General features: G+C 44.4%; 1 protein-coding gene across 1 annotated transcript in view; it reads left to right on the top strand.

Annotated features, from left to right (window-relative positions):
- Window positions 1-18,189, top strand: part of ACADSB (acyl-CoA dehydrogenase short/branched chain) — a 226,382-nt gene that overhangs the window by 62,734 nt on the left and 145,459 nt on the right. Inside the window, exon 2 of the mRNA XM_085601734.1 lies at window positions 7,788-7,950. Coding sequence (XP_085457860.1) covers window positions 7,788-7,950 — 163 coding nt within the window. The remainder of the gene's footprint in view (window positions 1-7,787; window positions 7,951-18,189) is intronic.

Genomic DNA, 18,189 nt, shown 5'->3' with positions numbered 1-18,189 from the left:
GGGAATTACAAAATTCCTACCTAATATTTTTAAAGTCAAAGTTTTAGGAAGATAATTCACTCTCTGAGGAATTTATTATTATAATTTAATAGGACTACCATTGGACAATTTACATAAAGAAGGAGTGCAAAAATACCATTTGGCCTCAAGGAAAGGTATATTTTTGAATTATGGACTTTTTGGTGGTCATTGATTCGGTGAATATTTTAATGCGGCAATATTTACAGTTTTTATAAGTTAAACTTATAAAATTTTGTTAGCCGTAAGCATTTTATATATGTGATTTGTATCTTGTGGTATTTTACTGAGAATAGCATGTTGTTTATTTTTAATAATCTTTCTGATTGGTTTTTTTTTTGCCCGCTGTTAAGTGATGAGTACGATTGAAATCACTATTTCTAGTGAAATTCAATATATTCTGAGAACAGCAAAAAGGGCAAACAAATTACTTTGTGGAAATGATGCTGTGTTGTTAAAAATGTATTTTTACATGTTATAATTTTTTTTTTCTTTTCTTTCACAGATCCAAATTTTAAAATAAGCAATTTATATGAATTTAGATTGCAATGAAAATCTGAAAAAAAATGTGTACCATTTTTTATTGCTATTACTGTGAAGGTAAGTTTAACTAAGTCTCAATATGCAGAATGAGGAGGTCTGCAAGAAGCTACAAAGTTGAAACACGTTTGTAAAAACACTCTGTTTATACCTATGTAGTTTTAAAATCTGACCATAATCCGATATCATGTGACCTGCAAAAAAAGAGATTTGAGGGGTTCATAATATTTCCCATTGTAGCTATTGAAGGACCGCAATCATTTCAATCATTCTTCTTTGAACATCTTTGCAGACAAAACTCTGTGCTTACCTTCTATCATTCGCAAGGAATTAACATAGTTATTGCGCACTGTAGTTAAAGAGGTTACTGTGTGATGCTGCAGCACTTCCTCATAGTTCTGCACTTATACATTCACCATATGAAAATTGAAATTGAGGACGGATGTCCACATTTTGGGCTGATGGATGCACTCTTGAAGTGCTCGGCTGCGATGTGGTGGAAGGCGCAGGAGCAGGAGTGTCTCTCATCCGTCGGCATTCTTCTCATGCAAGATTGTTTGGATGAAGGGTCCTTAGGTGCTTCATCATACTAGCCGTGCCGCACGAGTATTTCTTGTTAGGATCCCCTCGCGACAGCACTCTTTTGCAAATCTTGCATGTGACCAAGGTGGCATTGGTCTTATTCTGCCCCTCGGGAAAAGTAAAAAATGTCCACACCACTGAAGAAAAACGTTCTTTGCGTGGTGCCTCCTCCAAAAATTCATCCTCAGATGTATGAGGAGATGCAGGTGATGCCTGCTGCCCTGAAGCCATTTTTAGCTGAAAAAAGTTAGAGCTAAGTGTAAACTTAGTCTAAAAAAATCTACTTCTTTGCAAAGAGATGCTCCTCCAAAGAAGGTCAAAGAAGAATGATTGAATTGGGTGGGGTCTTTCAATAGTTAGAAGAGGAAGTGTAATGAACCAATCAAATCTCTTTTTTTGCAGGTCACATGGGATCCGCGCACCCTGCGCATAGGCAGCACGCACCCAGCGCGCATCCTCGAAATTGAATTTAAAAAAAATTATAGGATTAGATGTAAAAATATTAGTTTTAAGACTAGTTTAGAGTTTGTCTTCAATTAATATTCACATGAAAATAAATATATGTTTTTTTAAATGTTAAATATTTCGCGGGATCCGCGCACCTACCGTGTCATAGACGCAGATGACGCATCACGGAAGCGCGTAAACATCGCGTTACGTACATCGAACGTGTCGCGTATAGGCTGGGAGTCGCGTACCTGTCTCATTGCGATCGCGCACTAAACACGTACCCAACGCATACCATGCGCGGATGCTAATGCGTAGGGATCGAGAACGGTGCGCATAGGGTGCGCGGATCCAAAAACATGGGAAAAAAATATATAAAATAAAGTTTTTCCATATAGTTAAAGAAATATTTTTAAAAATATTAAAAAATATGTTTGGAAAACCCAATAAAAACAAATAATATTTTGTAATTTTTAAAAGAATTAATTAAAATTTTTTTTAAAAATGGTGATAAAGAATTTCAAAATAACATAATTAATGAAATTGACACACTGAATTTGAAAAATATAGAAATCCAATGAAAATCATTAAACATGATATCTTTAGAGATAAGTTATAGATAGAAATTAGCATTTAAAAAACCTTTGAAATTCACTGAAGAAACCATAGGTTTCATGCACGTTATAGTTAGGAATTGGAATTTAAAAAACCTTTGAAATTCACTGAAAAAAACCATAGGTTTCAGGGGCGTTATAGTTAGCTGGACATTTCCCTCGTACAAAACCCTAGAAATTCCCCTGTTATACTTAGTTCAGCTAACTATAACTCGCGCCCCCGCAATGCACTGCTGATGTCACATATTACATCACTCATGACATGGTCAGTGACATCACTCATGACATCACTGATGACATCTCAAATGACATCACTGATGACATCACTGATGACGTCATCCATGTGATAAATTAGTGCATCTTCTCACACCTTAATATAACCTTTGATACACCGACTCAAAATTTCAGACGGCCATTTTGAAAACCATAGATACTCCAATACCAATAACTACATACCCACTCATTGACTCTTAGGTCTACATACACCTCCACTCACTCACCTGTACAGTCACTCATACTTACAGTCACTCAGTACAGGACAATCATATGCATTTATACACCTATATAGACACTCACACACCGCCAATCATCCATTGAGGTACTGACACACCTAGTCAGTCATGCAAATAATTAATTACAGTCCAATTTACTCACCTATACAGTTAAACACACTCAAGTTCACTTACTCATAAAAATACTACCACATTCTGACGCTCTTATACAATTACTAATACAAGCACACACTCATCCATACAGCCACTCTCGCAATCACACACTCACATATAGACAGTTATATACTCTTACACACATATACACTGCGTTTCACATATGTAATTAGTGACACATGTACAACTGAGATATACATTCAATCACTAACACACCCATACATACACTCACCCAACCATACAGTCCTTCACAGTTGCACTCTTAAAACCATGCACCCATAGAATCACCCACTCACACATCTATGCACAGAGGCACACACACCCTACCCACACAAACACTCAGGCACCCATACAGATACTCAGACAACCAATCAATAACCCATATAGGCACTCATATGGCTATTCACAAAACCATGCAGCCACTTATACACCAACACACAGACACATTCAGACATTCAAAGAGTTTAGTCACTAGTCTGCAGTAAAATACATTTAATGACTCACTTATAGAGTCAGTTACACACCTAGAAAATCATCCATTCACACACTTGTACACCCACTCATTCTTCAACAGGCCTTTCCCTATATATATTAAACATATTAAAACTTTACAGAAACACAGACTTACTGGATGACTTCATCAGTGATGTCATTTGAGATGTCATCAGTGATGTCATGAGTGATGTCACTGACCATGTCATGAGTGATGTAATATGTGACTTCATCAGCAGTGCATTGCGGGGGCGCGAGTTATAGTTAGCTGAACTAACTATAACAGGGGAATTTCTAGGGTTTTGTACGAGGGAAATGTCCAGCTAACTATAACGCACCTGAAACCTATGTTTTTTTTAGTGAATTTCTAAGGTTTTTTAAATGCCAACTCCTAACTATAACGCCCCTGAAACCTTTGGCTTTTTCAGTGAATATATATATATATATATATATATATATATATATAATGTTTGTGTGCGCGCATAGAGGTAGAGTGAGTAGTAGAGAGTGAGGAGTAGATAGTGAGTAGAGTAGTGGAGAGCAGTAGAGTGAGGAGTAGAGCGTGAGCAGAGTAGTAGAGAGTGAGTAGTAGAGAGTGAGTAGTAGAGAGTGAGTAGTAGAGAGTGAGTAGTAGAGAGTGAGTAGTAGAGTGTGTAGTAGAGAGTGAGTGGCAGAGAGTGAGTAGTAGAATAGTAGAGAGTGAATAGTAGAGAGTGAATAGTAGAGAGTGAGTGGTAGAGTAGAAGAGAGTGACTGGTAGAGAGAGTAGTTGAGTAGTAGAGTGAGTAGTAGAGTGAGGAGTAGAGAGTAGTAGAGAGTAGAGAGTAGTAGTGAGTGAGCAGTAGAGAGTAGTAGATAGTAGCAAAGAGTGAGTAGCAGAGAGTGAGTGGCAGAGAGTGAGTGGCAGAGAGTGAGTGGCAGAGAGTGAGTGGCAGAGAGTGAGTGGCAGAGAGTGAGTGGCAGAGAGTGAGTGGCAGAGAGTGAGTGGCAGAGAGTGAGTGGCAGAGAGTGAGTGGCAGAGAGTGAGTGGCAGAGAGTGAGTGGCAGAGAGTGTGGTAGAGAGTATGGTAGAGAGTATGGTAGAGAGTATGGTAGAGAGTATGGTAGAGAGTGAGTGGTAGAGAGTATGGTAGAGAGTGAGTGGTAGAGAGTGAGTGGTAGAGTAGTATAGAGTATTCGAGTAGTAGAGAGTGACTACTAGAGAGTGAGTAGTAGAGAGTAGTAGTAGTGAGTGAGTAGTAGTGAGTGGGTAGTAGAGAGTGGGTAGTAGAGAGTGGGTAGTAGAGAGTGAGTAGTAGAGAGTAGTAGAGTAGGTCAGAGTAGTAGAGAGTGAGTAGTAGAGAGTGAGTAGTTGAGAGTGAGTAGTTGAGAGTGAGTAGTTGAGAGTGAGTAGTTGAGAGTGAGTAGTTGAGAGTGAGTAGTAGAGAGTGAGTAGTAGAGAGTGAGTAGTAGAGAGTGAGTAGTTGAGAGTGAGTAGTAGAGAGTGAGTAGTAGAGAGTGAGTAGTAGAGAGTGAGTAGTAGAGAGTGAGTAGTAGAGAGTGAGTAGTAGAGAGTGAGTAGTTGAGAGTGAGTAGTAGAGAGTGAGTAGTTGAGAGTGAGTAGTTGAGAGTGAGTAGTTGAGAGTGAGTAGTAGAGAGTGAGTAGTAGAGAGTGAGTAGTTGAGAGTGAGTAGTTGAGAGTGAGTAGTTGAGAGTGAGTAGTAGAGAGTGAGTAGTAGAGATTAGTGACTCTCTCTCCCCGCCTCTCAGTGGGTCACCATCTGTCCTGTGGTTTGCTGTGGCACCAGTCGGTGCACGCACAGTGACTCGCTCTCAAGTAGTAGAGAGTGAGTAGTAGAGAGTGAGTAGTAGAGAGTGAGCAGTAGAGAGTAGTAGAGTTGAGTAATAGTGAGTAGTAGATAGAGAGTGAGTAGTAGAGAGTGAGTAGTAGAGAGTGAGTAGTAGAGAGTGAGTAGTAGAGAGTGAGTAGTTGAGAGTGAGTAGTTGAGAGTGAGTAGTTGAGAGTGAGTAGTTGAGAGTGAGTAGTTGAGAGTGAGTAGTTGAGAGTGAGTAGTTGAGAGTGAGTAGTAGAGAGTGAGTAGTAGAGATTAGTGACTCTCTCTCCCCGCCTCTCAGTGGGTCACCATCTGTCCTGTGGTTTGCTGTGGCACCAGTCGGTGCACGCACAGTGACTCGCTCTCAAGTAGTAGAGAGTGAGTAGTAGAGAGTGAGCAGTAGAGAGTAGTAGAGTTGAGTAATAGTGAGTAGTAGATAGAGAGTGAGTAGTAGAGAGTGAGTAGTAGAGAGTGAGTAGTAGAGAGTGAGTAGTAGAGATTAGTGACTCTCTCCCCGCCTCTCAGTGGGTCACCATCTGTCCTGTGGTTTGCTGTGGCACCAGTCGGTGCACGCACAGTGACTCGCTCTCAAATAGTAGAGAGTGAGTAGTAGAGAGTGAGTAGTAGAGAGTGAGCAGTAGAGAGTAGTAGAGTTGAGTAATAGTGAGTAGTAGATAGAGAGTGAGTAGTAGAGAGTAGGTAGTAGAGTGAGTAGTAGAGAGTAGGTAGTAGGGAGTGAGTAGTAGAGATTAGTGACTCTCTCTCCCGCCTCTCAGTGGGTCACCATCTGTCCTGTGGTTTATTGTGGCACCAGTCTGTGCACGCACAAACAGTGACTCGCTCTCGCCTCTCAGTTGGTCACCATCTCTCCTGTGGTGTTCTGTGGCACTAGTCAGTGCAGGCACGAGCAGTGACTCTCTCGCCTCTGTGGGTTTGCCATCTGTCCTGTGGTTTGCTGTGGCACCAGTTTCTGCAGACACGAGCAGTGACTCTTGTGCATCTGAGTGGGTCACCATCTCCCCTGTGGTTTGCTGTGGCACTAGTCGGTGCAGGCACGAGCAGTGATGTCTCTCTCACCTCTGTGGGTCACCATCTGCCCTGTGGCCTCCTGTGGTACCAGTCGGTGCATACACGTGGGTTGGCTTGCTCTCGCCACACACCCACACCGTGTGGCTTTGATTTGCACCCGCTGCTCATTAGTGCGTCCACGTGCCCTGTGGTTTAGTCTTGTGGCCGGGAGAGGCCGTCGTTCGTGTTTCCGTGTCTGCACGTCGGTGTGGGTGGTGGACTCCAGGCTGTGCGCGTGTGGTGCAGTCTCCGGGCTCCCTCACTAACTGGATCCAGACCCCATGCTCCTGATGTTACACAGACCAGGCATTGGGAGGGGGGGAGGGAAAGCTCTGTGTTGTGATCCTGCTTGTGCGAAACCTACCTCTCGAGTAACAACTGCGAAAGTGATTTTTATTTTGAAGGCCTGCATGTGAAGGGATGTGATGTGTGTCTGGAATGCAATTTTTCTTGTCTTGTATTACTTTAATAAAATAACGGCTTTGTGATATCGGGGACTTAAAACTTTCTATAACCAGATCTGAAAAGCTGGGATGGGGTGGACCTAACTGAAACATTGCCTTGTCCTCCCCATGCGCCTCTGAGCTCCGTGCCTGTTGTAAAGACATTTCTTATCTGCTTGTTAAATAAACAGGCAGATAAGAAAAGTCTTCATGGCACACGTAAAGCAGGCGACCGTGTCCGGAGGGGACGGACTAACAAGCCAAAAGGAGGCACCCTGGGCACCTTATTGCCAATGGCGGCTCACCGTTTAACATAAACGGTGACGCAAGCCAATGGGAATAAGGGGCGGGGCTTGAAGCCCTTTTCTAAAACTGACTTGATCACTAGAAGTCTCGAGGCGAGGAGCGCATGCGCGCTTCAACGCCAGCTGAGACCTAAAAACACAGGGGTGAAGGAAACGAGAGATTTAGCCTTTTGGCTAGAGCGGTTGACCTCGAACCTGGGGAACTGAGTTCGAGCCTCGGCAGGGACACTCAGCATCCTGCGATTCTGGGCAAATCACTTAATTTCCCTGTGCCTCGCAAAAATGAATGTGTCTGTAACGTTACTGGTGTTCATGTAAAGCGCTCTGATACCTGGTATCTTTGGGTCGATATTGCGCTATAGAAAAACTCTAAAAAGAAAAAAAGGAGGAAGAAAGAAACAGTGCCCAGTGATAAATGTAGGGATGAAAAAGAAACCGGCAAGAGTGAAATAAGGATGCCTAGAGTATCTAGTGGTGCATTAAAGAGTCCTGAGGTGAAATCAAGACTACCAACCTTCGTATTCTGCATGCTGATCTTTGATAGTGCTAACAACGCATTTCTGAGCAAAATCTTGGGCCCTGGCACTTAATGTTTTACAAATTAAGCACTGACTCGTGTCTTTGTATCCCGATGATTCAATGCCTGTCTAGACTGTAAGCCTCTCCCTTGCAAAACATGTAAATGAATGCCACTTTCTCTGCCTCTGATCGTTTGGTTCCAAAATTACGTTAAATTCTGCACACGCGCCATCTTATGTGTTTGGAACTCAAGTTTATTGCTCCCTTTTCTTCTCTGCAGACCTTGAAAAGATATATCCCTCGCTGGGATAGCACTTCGGGAACTGCATCCCATCGCTCCACGTGCTCTTCATCAGAAGCCGCAGCTGATGCCTACAGAAATGTACCTGCGTTCGCCCCCCTAGAAACATTCACGGAGGAAGAAACTATGATGAGGGACATGGGTAAGTATATAGTGCCTGTCTTGTTTTTTATTGACAACCAAGAGAATTTACAGTCATGAGTTAATACATCAGTAAATAGACGATAAAAAAACACCACAATTAAATTAAACTTCTTAAAAATCACAGCTGCAGCAAACTCTGTGGGGTGTTTTAATTCACAGTTCTTGCCAATATGTTAAAGCGAGCCCCCAGCATTTCCCCCTCTTATCTGATGCACTCCATGAATGAAACCAGACTCTCCGGAGGTCATGTATAATCCTAGGGCAGGTTTGGCAAAGCTGCTTCAAGTAATAGCATTCATTCAGAGTATTGTACTATAGGTTATGCACTGAGGACACATCAGCCATTCGCCCCCTTGTAGTGTACAGACGCCCACTGTTATTGCTACAAAGCAAACAGCAGAGAGATGCTGCTCTTCTTGTCCGAGTAAAGCAAACACGAAAATACCTGCACTACGATGAATATTCATTTGGCAAACCTAGCTGAATAACAGGAGAATCTGTGCCCAGTAGTCATGAGAGAGGAGTCAAGAGAGGACAAGTAGATATCACATGCAGGTCGGTGCCTCCTGTGCCACAGCAAGGACTTGAGAGGTGTCCCACCTTCTCTATAGCCGCAATAAAGAGACAGGCACATAAGAGTATAATGACAATATTGTGAGAGTTGCCTTTTCAATATATAAGCAAACGTTGATACGTAAACACATTATTAATACATTCTTGAGTTTTAGCAGCGTGTTAATTCACATCGTGCTGGAGTGCGGGGCTAGAAACTATACAAAAACCTATGGTTAGGCAGGGATCCGGTTTTCCATATCATTTTCAGTGTGGGAGGTGTTTGGGAGATGTCATCTGTTCCATTTTTAGGTCTCGCTTGACCCAGCGCATGCGCTGGGCTGGCAAGACATTTTGTGAGGGCTCCAAAAAGTGCTACCAGTCCAGCCTGGAGCTACAGTGTATGTGCGCGGGCGCGCACGTCGCGCTTTACCGCGATTACTATTACTTTCACTTTCGAGGCCGCACGGCCGCTTTGATGTTTGATCGTGATCGCGATCACTTTCACTTTCGCAGCCGCACTGCCGCTTTGCATAGCAAATAGGTCTCGCTTTTGGGACCTTATAAGCATTTAGTTATGCAACTGTTGCATGGCTAAACACTTATAAGGTCCCAAAGGCGAGGCCCATTGGCTATGCCAATGCTTGTTTACAATGCAATTGCAACTATTTTGTGCAGTATTGTCCTTGGAAGGGACAGTTTGGTGGCTTACTACCTCGATTTTACTACTGCATTGTCCAATTAGCTGCAAGGATTACAGCATCCACGCTTTCTTCAAAGCAGTACGAATACTATCACCAAATATGGCTGGAGTAGGCAGCTATGCCAAAGTGGTGTATGCCCAAGGATGTGAGCGATTTCAAGACACCAAGGAAACTTAGGTGTGAAATAGAGTATAAAGTGCTGGTTATTCAACTTCTCCCCTTGCGAGCTTAGACGTGTGCCTGCCCATGTAGTCCCAGTAGTATGACTTGAAAGTCGATACGACTCACCTGCCATTTGTTGGGAGGACAAGTTGGTCTGTGAATGACCTAGATACATCTACATATAGCTGATTCTCGCCTTCTAGAGAATAAGCAGGGAATGTGCAGCAGGATACCATGGCAGAGACAAAGAATTCAGCATCGTCACCATTTCAGTAATGTTGCCACAACCACTAATAGAGACTGGCAGAAGCCATTATCGTTGCATTGGTGTGATGCACTGTATCAGGAGGGAGTTCATAATCCGCGTATTCAATTTACCTCACTTGCACAGAAATAATGACCCCTAAAAATGTTGCTTCCTAGATCTTCTCGGGGAAACTATCCATAAGCTCCGGGGTTCCAAATATTGGAGTCTTGCCCATGTTTATGTGGTAACCTAGTACAGCGCCAACCCCCACGTGCTTCTGAGCAAATCTGCATTAGGGCATACATGGGATCTGTATAAAGGGCCGCGCCAGCGACATAGACCCTCACTGCTGCTCAACAGTTAATCAAGAATTACTGGATGGATATTAGGATTATTCAGCACCTTACTAAGAAATAGTTCCAAAAGTAGGGTAACCAGTAGTGGAGGGGGTGAGCATCTCTGACGAGTCCCGCTCTGTATCCTCACACTGTTAGATAGAACAGACCCTGGCTGCTGGAGTTTCTCACAATATATGTACCATTTGCTCATATCTGGCATACCAAAACGAGGCTAGAAACCATACAACCTTGCCAAAAGCCTATTCTAGTTCAGTAGAATTATTGAAATATCTCCATGTTCAACCTCAACAAAGTCAAAGAGCATTCTTTCTAAAGTATAGTGTGTTTCATTGTGCTAATTGTCATCTAGAAATACAATTATACATCTTTGAGGCCGAGCATCTTAAGAGTGCTTTAGAATATGTCTTTGCATCACCATTTGTTAAGGAGGTTGGGCGGTGGGAACTGCACCTAAGAGTGGGTTTGTTTTTGTTTGGAAACAATATTATTCCATGCTAGGTCTATTATCATACAGTTTATACAGTACCTAAAGACATCCCCCATTTATGGATAGCCAGTGAAGAAATACATACCTTTATACATCTTTAAAGGAAGCTCATATTCACCCAAAGTTTCCTGTGGGATAATTACATAACTGTATTGAAGAATCTTTGCGTTTGGAATGAGGGCAGGTAGCTGTTGGGCGTGGTCAGAGCTTAAAGCAGGAGAACAAATGTATTCAAGTACAGAATACAGTCTATTCACTAATGCAGACATCTCGTGGGTATAATTCTATGTAGTACTCCTTATAGAGAACTTTATTATCCCAGGGAGTCCTACCACCAGTTGCACCGATAAGTTTAAAAACCCTGCAGTATGGGTAGTACCCGCTCTTTCACTTGAGCGTAGAGATAGTATCTGCCTCAAGACTCTCCATGCTTACGCTCCTCCATACGTTGATCAACCACTTGGAGGAGTTATTTTGGAAATCATGTGCTTCTTTAATCGGGCTTTAATTTGACATGAGTGTAAGCTCCCACCCTGCCCGTGGGGATGAATTGTACATCAAACTGGCATGTTCAAGCTCCAAAGCTGCGAGTAGGTTACACTTGGAATTGTTTTGCAGAGTAGGCAGTAATGTGACCACGTAATTACACTTGAATGTGTTACAAACGTGTTAGTCGCATAGAACTCTTCTTTTGCCATACTTCTATCTAGAGTAAAGTCCATTTCAGCCAATAAAATCCTATCTGTGAGCTATAGTATAGGTGGCTGCTCACTGATGATTTTTGTCATTTCTGATATGACTGGTGAATGGTCAGATACCAGATCTGGAAGTAGAATAATGACTAAGGGGCTGATTTAGAGTTTGGTGGAGATGGTACTCCGCCGCTACAGTGATGGAATACCATTTACTCCAAGGTCACTGCCTCCCTGCCTGATTTAGAGGCTGCTAGACCGACAGTATGTCGACAGCAGAGCCTTCTCCGACTCCATCACCTCCATACTGTTCAGACGGGCCGATGGGCTGTCGGAGGTAAGCCAACTGACTGCTTGCCCAATCTAGAGTGTTTTTCTCCCCACCTCACCGTCGGGTTAAACCTGAGGGAAGAGGTGTGGCGCCGCGGCCAGGGTGACCTACGCTGGAATCTGGGGTTCACGGTTCGATCCATGGCACCGGCGGAAAGTCAGCCCAGCACCATGTGACTCTGGGCAATAGCTTGCTTAATCTTCCCGACGGCCCCCAGCGCCGGGATGCCTTCGGGTAGCTGTTTTACAAATACTGGATTTATTTATTTACATGAGGGACAGTAAGTAAAACAAGCATTGGCATAGCCAATAGGTCTCGCCTTTGGGACCTTATAAGTGCTTAGCCATGCAACAGTTGCATAACTAAATACTTATAAGGTCTCAAAAGCGAGACCTATTGGCTATGCAAAGCGGCCATGTGGCTGAGAAATTGAAAGTGATCGCAATCACGATCAAACATCAAAGCGGCCGTGCAGCCGAAAGTGAAAGTAATTGCAGTAAAGCGCGGCGCGCGCGCCCGCGCACATGCACTGTAGCTCTAGGCTGGCCTGGTAGCACTATTTGGAGCCCTCTCAATAAGTCTCGCCAGACCAGCGCATGCGCTGGGTCAGGCGACACCTAAAAACATGAATAAATGACCCTCACACCATGGGTAAAAACTCCCATGGTTTGGAGGGGTCATTAGTTTTTTATTTTTCTGAAATAAACTCACTCATTGGCAGTTTATTTTTGAAAAATGAAAAACAGTGTAAAGGTTTCCATGTGGCCATCCTGTTTGGCGGAGCTGTCCGTCAAACTTGTACAACATTGACAGTCAATGGTTGTCTGCAGGGCTGACGGACAACTCTGGAACTGGTGGGTCGCAGTCCCTCAGGATGGCGGGGGCAAACTCCTCTGCCATTCCAGCAGAGTACCTTCCTTCCTCCGAACTGTATCTCAGCCCCTAAAACACCTGGAATGGATGCCGCAGCAAGCAAGGCATACATTGGGGAACAATGACCATGCTATTCAGAGTAATACCTAAACCCTGCCTTAGCCCTGTAATACCACCTCCAGAATCCGAAGTGCGTATGGATCCAACAACTGCATCGGAGCTGACCTGCATCAGTTCCTACAACATCAACAGATTTGAGTAGTCTGAGCAAAATAGAAGCAAAGGCAAAAGTTTCCACAATCTGTAAACGCAGTGTCCTCTTTGCTTAAGCCGTAATTACTTCTCAAAAACACTGCACGTTGCAACCGTATTGTGAGCACAGTGAGTTTTTTTCCTTCTAGGGTACTTTCAAGACCTGTAATTACCAAACAACCACAAGAATCCGGTAGATTTAAATGTGCACAAATCAAAGTAAATAATGGTGGTTACGACAGTGGACTTAGAATTTTTCTCTAGGGTGCATAGAGTTGTGAAATCCCAGTTGCTTATCCAATGGTCGGTTGTGATAAGAAATGCATGTCTCTTGTAGGCAGGCAATATCTGGCTGTGTATTACCTAGCTTTTCTTTATTTCACCTTTGTTTTGTTAAGCTGTTGATCCCATTATCCTATTAGGCAATTATCCTTCGTCTAGTCCCTCGAGACATTCTATTCTCTCTTTTACCTTGAAAATGCCATGGCTTCGGGCTTCCTGCACCTTTTTGATTGGCGGCCCAGTTTTATGCTAATCTAGTGTGTGTGCAAAGCTCTAGGACTATTTCTTGACATGAGTAAGGTCTTGGACCTGTCCTGTGAACTGAAAAGGGGCACCAAGAACGGCCTCATTTAACTGACGGAGGGACTTCTTTCTGTCTGTGTCATTAGTTTAGCATGTAGAGTGGTGATGGCAGCGTACCATGTTTTGTGAATAAGAAATTGTTACCAGATTTTTTATCTGTGCCCCTAATGTGGATGCCAATTGCCCACACATGTAAAGTTTACTGTCAATGCTGTAGCCCAGATCCATGTGCTAACATCTCAAGTGTGCGTTATGTGTTCATGTATGTGTGGAGTATGCAGTGTGTGTATGAGTGAGTCTGAATAATGGAGGCCTGCGGATTCCATTTTGGAAGCCCCTAATCTGTTGCTGTGGGCAAGATGGAGGTAAGATTGTTTTCCCAGACAGTGCATGTGTATTGCTGGAATTCCTGAAGCTGGAGGGAGGAGACCCAGGCTGTGAAGTGGGGGGGGAGAGGAGAAAGGGCTTCTTTAAAAATTGTTTAGGTCTTTTTGCTGAGAGGAGCTTCTGATTAGTCTTTCTGAGCACTGCTATTTGGTAGGTGGTGGGGCTGAAGGATGGTAATGCAGTTTTTGTTGTTTAGGATGAGGAGGGACCTTTAGTTGAGGCCAGTCTTTTTGTTTTTTTCCTGATCGCTATCATCTTGGCTTTTGATCTACGTGCAGAACGCTCACACCTCTTTTTACTGCTATTGTGGGTACCCAAGACTGGAGACTACCCTGCTGTGAGGAACACTAATCTGCACAAAGGCTGTGTCTGGAGAGCAGTTTGGAGAGAATAAACGACAAAGGAACTAAGCCAAACCAGTTCTGAAAATACAGACCATAAATTCACAATCCCGGTTTGCTTAAACGTGGGGGCCACAGAGCCACTTGTTACAAGTTCTTTTCAACCAGTTTAGGGAGTGCTCTACAGAGTACTCAGAGACTGCTGTGCAACTAGAGCTTCATGTTGGGAGACCTCTTTCAGCAAAAGTGTAAAAATATAACGTCTCTTCAAAATTCAAAAAGTGTATTTCAGTTAACAATTGAACCTTTTCACCTTAGAGCTTCAGATTATATCAGTGCATTGGAAAGTATTTTTTTAAAGTGTTTTTATACATGAATTTAGGAACATTCATATTGTTCGCCCAGTCTTTGGGACCCTCTAGGGTCTAGTAGGTGTCGCGTCACTTCCAGGGAGAGCATCAACTTTTAAAACTAAGCAGGAGGAGGTAGTCGAAGCATGAGGGTCAGATGGGCTCACCATCTGACAGGCTACAGCCCTCAGAGGATAAACATGGGAGAACATGCATGAGAGTCTTGCTCCTGTTTAAACATTGATGAATTACATAGGGTAAAAGAAATGTTTATATTTTAAATTACATTATTTATAGGATAGGCAATATATTAAGGTATGAGGCAATATCTGAGTAGCAAAGAAAGATGGTCAATAAGCAGGATAATATGAACGGGTCGGGTGGCTCTGTGACTAAACCCTCCACTGCAGGGACCGGGGTTCGCCTTACGGTCACAGGTTCAATTCCTGGTGGGTACACTCAGCCTTTCATCCACCTGAGGTCGATAAATTGAGGACCAGTGAGCTGGGTAACAAGAACCATCTGTTATTTTGCGCCAAGATACCTACGGGTGTACGCGCGCTCTCTAGGGTATGTTATTGCTTGGAGTACAGAGAGAGGGAGACCGGTTACGGATGAATGAAACGGAGTGCAGAACAATTCTAGATCCAGAATATCAGAATTTCCCTATGTTTTCTGCTTGCACCGGACCTGATCATGGGCAGAGCTAAGCACTACTCGCAGTTTTAAAGGTCATACCTTCTCTGTCTGCTGAGGCTCTGCCGAACTCGGCTGCTTGCGGGATCTGCTGTTTTCTATTGTGCCTGTGGGGCTGTGAGTGGTTCAGGGTTCCACTAGTACGCAGCATAATTCAATAAGTATAGAGAGCAGAGGGGCACAACATTCTTTTCAACTTGAACACTGACAGACTAGTAGGGGCTGGTGGAATCTGACAATTGCATTAAAAGGGAGCTTACCTTTGGAAGGATTTGGTTTGTTATTGATTGTCCGTGTCCAGCAAGTTTGAAGGTCACAGATACTCTGGGCCTTATCTTATGTCCTTTTGCCTTCTAAATAGGTAAACAGTCATTGGCAGGGCCCACTGCTGTAATCAGCATTGAATTAGAGGCATGTTTAGTGAAAACAGAAACACTACACGAGACCGGCAGAATACAGCTCAGCCTCTGCACCTATTACAATAAATACCATCTTCTCCATAGGCACACGATGACCGGGAGAAAGCATAAGGTAGATTTCATGAAGGCTTAACCCGATGATATTTAGGAGTGACTTTCCAAGGGGATGCTCCTATTGGGCTGCCCATGCAGCGCAAAGTAAAGTCTACAGCAATGCAGACAGGTTCACATCCTTAAGGGGGCACTATTGGATAGATGACTCCAGTAGTGGGCGGCACATAATCATTAGTTGGGAATTCGATTTCAGAATGGTTCAGTAAGGTTTACCACTAGGGGTGTGGAAATCCTACATTAACTTGCGGGTGTGAGTAGTGCTGCCAATGTTCAAGTGTGCAAAGCCATTCATTGGCAGGGCCCACTGCGGTACTCAGCATGTGAATTAGTGGCATGTTTAGGGAAGACATAATCATAACATGAGTCCTGCAGGATAGCTCACAACTTCCAGGCTTGCTGGAGGGGCAAGGTTGGGTGGATCATAGATATGGAGGCAATGACAGAAGAGAGAGAACGTGGGCGATGTGTGAGAAGATATTCATTAATTTGCAGAGAATTATTGTGTTGGTTCTATGCAACATCCGTAAAAGTATCTATTAGACAATAGCAGGGCCTCAAAAATGGGGTGGTGGGTGTCATAGATATTATTTGCAGTATTATCAGTGAGCTGCTGCTGTTACAATGTTGAAAACACAAGTCACTATCCCGGGGTGGAGGCTTAACGGCATCCTAGTCTCTGGCATATGGCCCGTCTGGTGTTCCACAACTCCCCACCGCAGAGACATCTAAGGGTCTGACCATGGTTCTTTGCGTGGCCAGTTATTGTTTTCTTTTCATAAAGACACCCATTGCTAGGCACCATCAGAGCGTTGAAAAGAGAGCTCCAGCGGTTCTGGTGCCTCATTCTTATTTCTCCATTGTGGGGGGGCCATACTCACAGTGAATGATGTTATATCTATTCCACTGCAGCTCCAGCTGGTTTGGGGCCAAAGTCTCAGTACCAAAATTCAGAGTGAATTTCAACTACAGCTTTTTTGTTGGGCTCAATGAGAGTTTTGGTGGCGGAGTGGTGTTGCCACATCCAGCCAAATACATGGGTTCCAGCTCAGGATCCGGAGGAAGCAGATTTTGGGGCAGCTGGGTTACCTCCAAGGGGTTGTTTCCGGAGTGATGGTCCTCCTGACCTGGATGGCTGCTTGGCATCTGCAGTCTCTGGCATATTGCCTGTCTTGGGTTCCCCAATAACGTCACCTCACATTTAGAGACATGTCCTGGGTCATTGCGGTTTATTATGGTTTCCATTGCAAGACATCCATTGCTCAAGGCTCTTGTTCCGAATTGCTTCTGAAGCTATGCAGGTATGTATCCTGTGGGAGACAGTCACTAACGTATACATGTCTTTGGGTCCACGGTAGAAGGACACGTACATGCAAGGTTTACGAACAGGAGCGATAGGGGATGAAGTGCCACAGGGTAGATGGACACGTACGCTCATTGTATATTAACTGGAGCAATAGGGGTTGTGGTGCCACAAGGGGCATGACTCCATAAGTTTGAACCTGCGGCAATCTTCTCTGGAACCGCAGGCCATGCAGGGATTAAAAATGCAGGCTGGAGCTCGTCCTGCAGGTGCAGCTAATTTTAAATGTTGACCCCTGTCAGGGCTTCTGCTGCTCTGTGGAATGGCCTCCCCTCCCTGCTAGCACTGCCAGCCAGGAGGCCTTTTGGGGGGGGGGGGGTGGGGGGTGGGGGGGGGGGGGGCTCAACTCCCGCTGCGACCAGGTCAGGCAGCTTTCTCTGTGTTTGGCTGACACAACAGCCTTCCGTCAGTCTGCGGGCCCGCTTGTCTCTCTCGGGCACAGGTGGCATTTTTGGAGGCTGCAATAGCTTTCCATCATGCTGTGTGCCGTTTGACTCAGGCAGTAGAAGTACAATGGTTCTGGTGTGGCCAAAAAGGTCCGATTACAAAGTGATCCTAGGGAGAGCACTATGACTAAAGAGATGAAAAGTAATTTTCTTTAAAGGAGCAAAAACAATGTACAAAGGGACATAAGACAGTTCACGTGAAACATTTATTTCCACACTAATAGTATTCAGGTGCTCACACAAAAAGTGTGACGTGCAGAGTGATAGTGAAGTTTAAAATTACGGCATCGCATTGACAACAATTGTATCAAACTCTTCAAAAAACGTTTTATACAATAGGAAGAGTTAATGTTGTAAGGGGTCAACGGCGTTTCGATCTCAATTGTTCGAGATCATCATCAGGACATATATGGTGAGTCTAGTACACTGCACCATCCTCATACTGCCAACGAGACGGCAGGCAGTGGCTTGCTGGCTGGGCAGGGGTTGCACTGCTGGGGCGCTGCAGCTCTGCTGTCTCATTACAGGCTGCGTAAAGACCTTCTCAAAGCTGCTGGCCTTGCCTTGACTGCGCTGCGGGCTTCTATACAGTATTTGACACACGCTGCTTCAGGCAGGGTCGCGGGGCTTTGATTACTGTCGGTGACCCATGGCAGTTATCTTTGTCGCTGCAGGCTGGGTGCAGGCAATCCAGTGCAGCAGCGAGGCATTTCCTCCCGACAGTACCCTGGTCGGCGGTGCCACATTAGCTGGTGCTTACTTTGCCAAGTGTGACCCTTGAAAAGTGCACACTTAGAACCCGGCCCCCGCACCCGTGACCCCCCCCCCCTTTGCCCGGCCAGCAGCTGAATTGGCTGCTGGCCGGGGGTAGCACTTCCAG

This window comes from Triturus cristatus, chromosome 1_2 (genome assembly GCF_964204655.1).
Source record: "Triturus cristatus chromosome 1_2, aTriCri1.1, whole genome shotgun sequence".
NCBI classification, from domain to species: Eukaryota; Metazoa; Chordata; class Amphibia; order Caudata; family Salamandridae; genus Triturus; species Triturus cristatus.
This window is presented reverse-complemented; position numbering and strand designations above follow the sequence as displayed.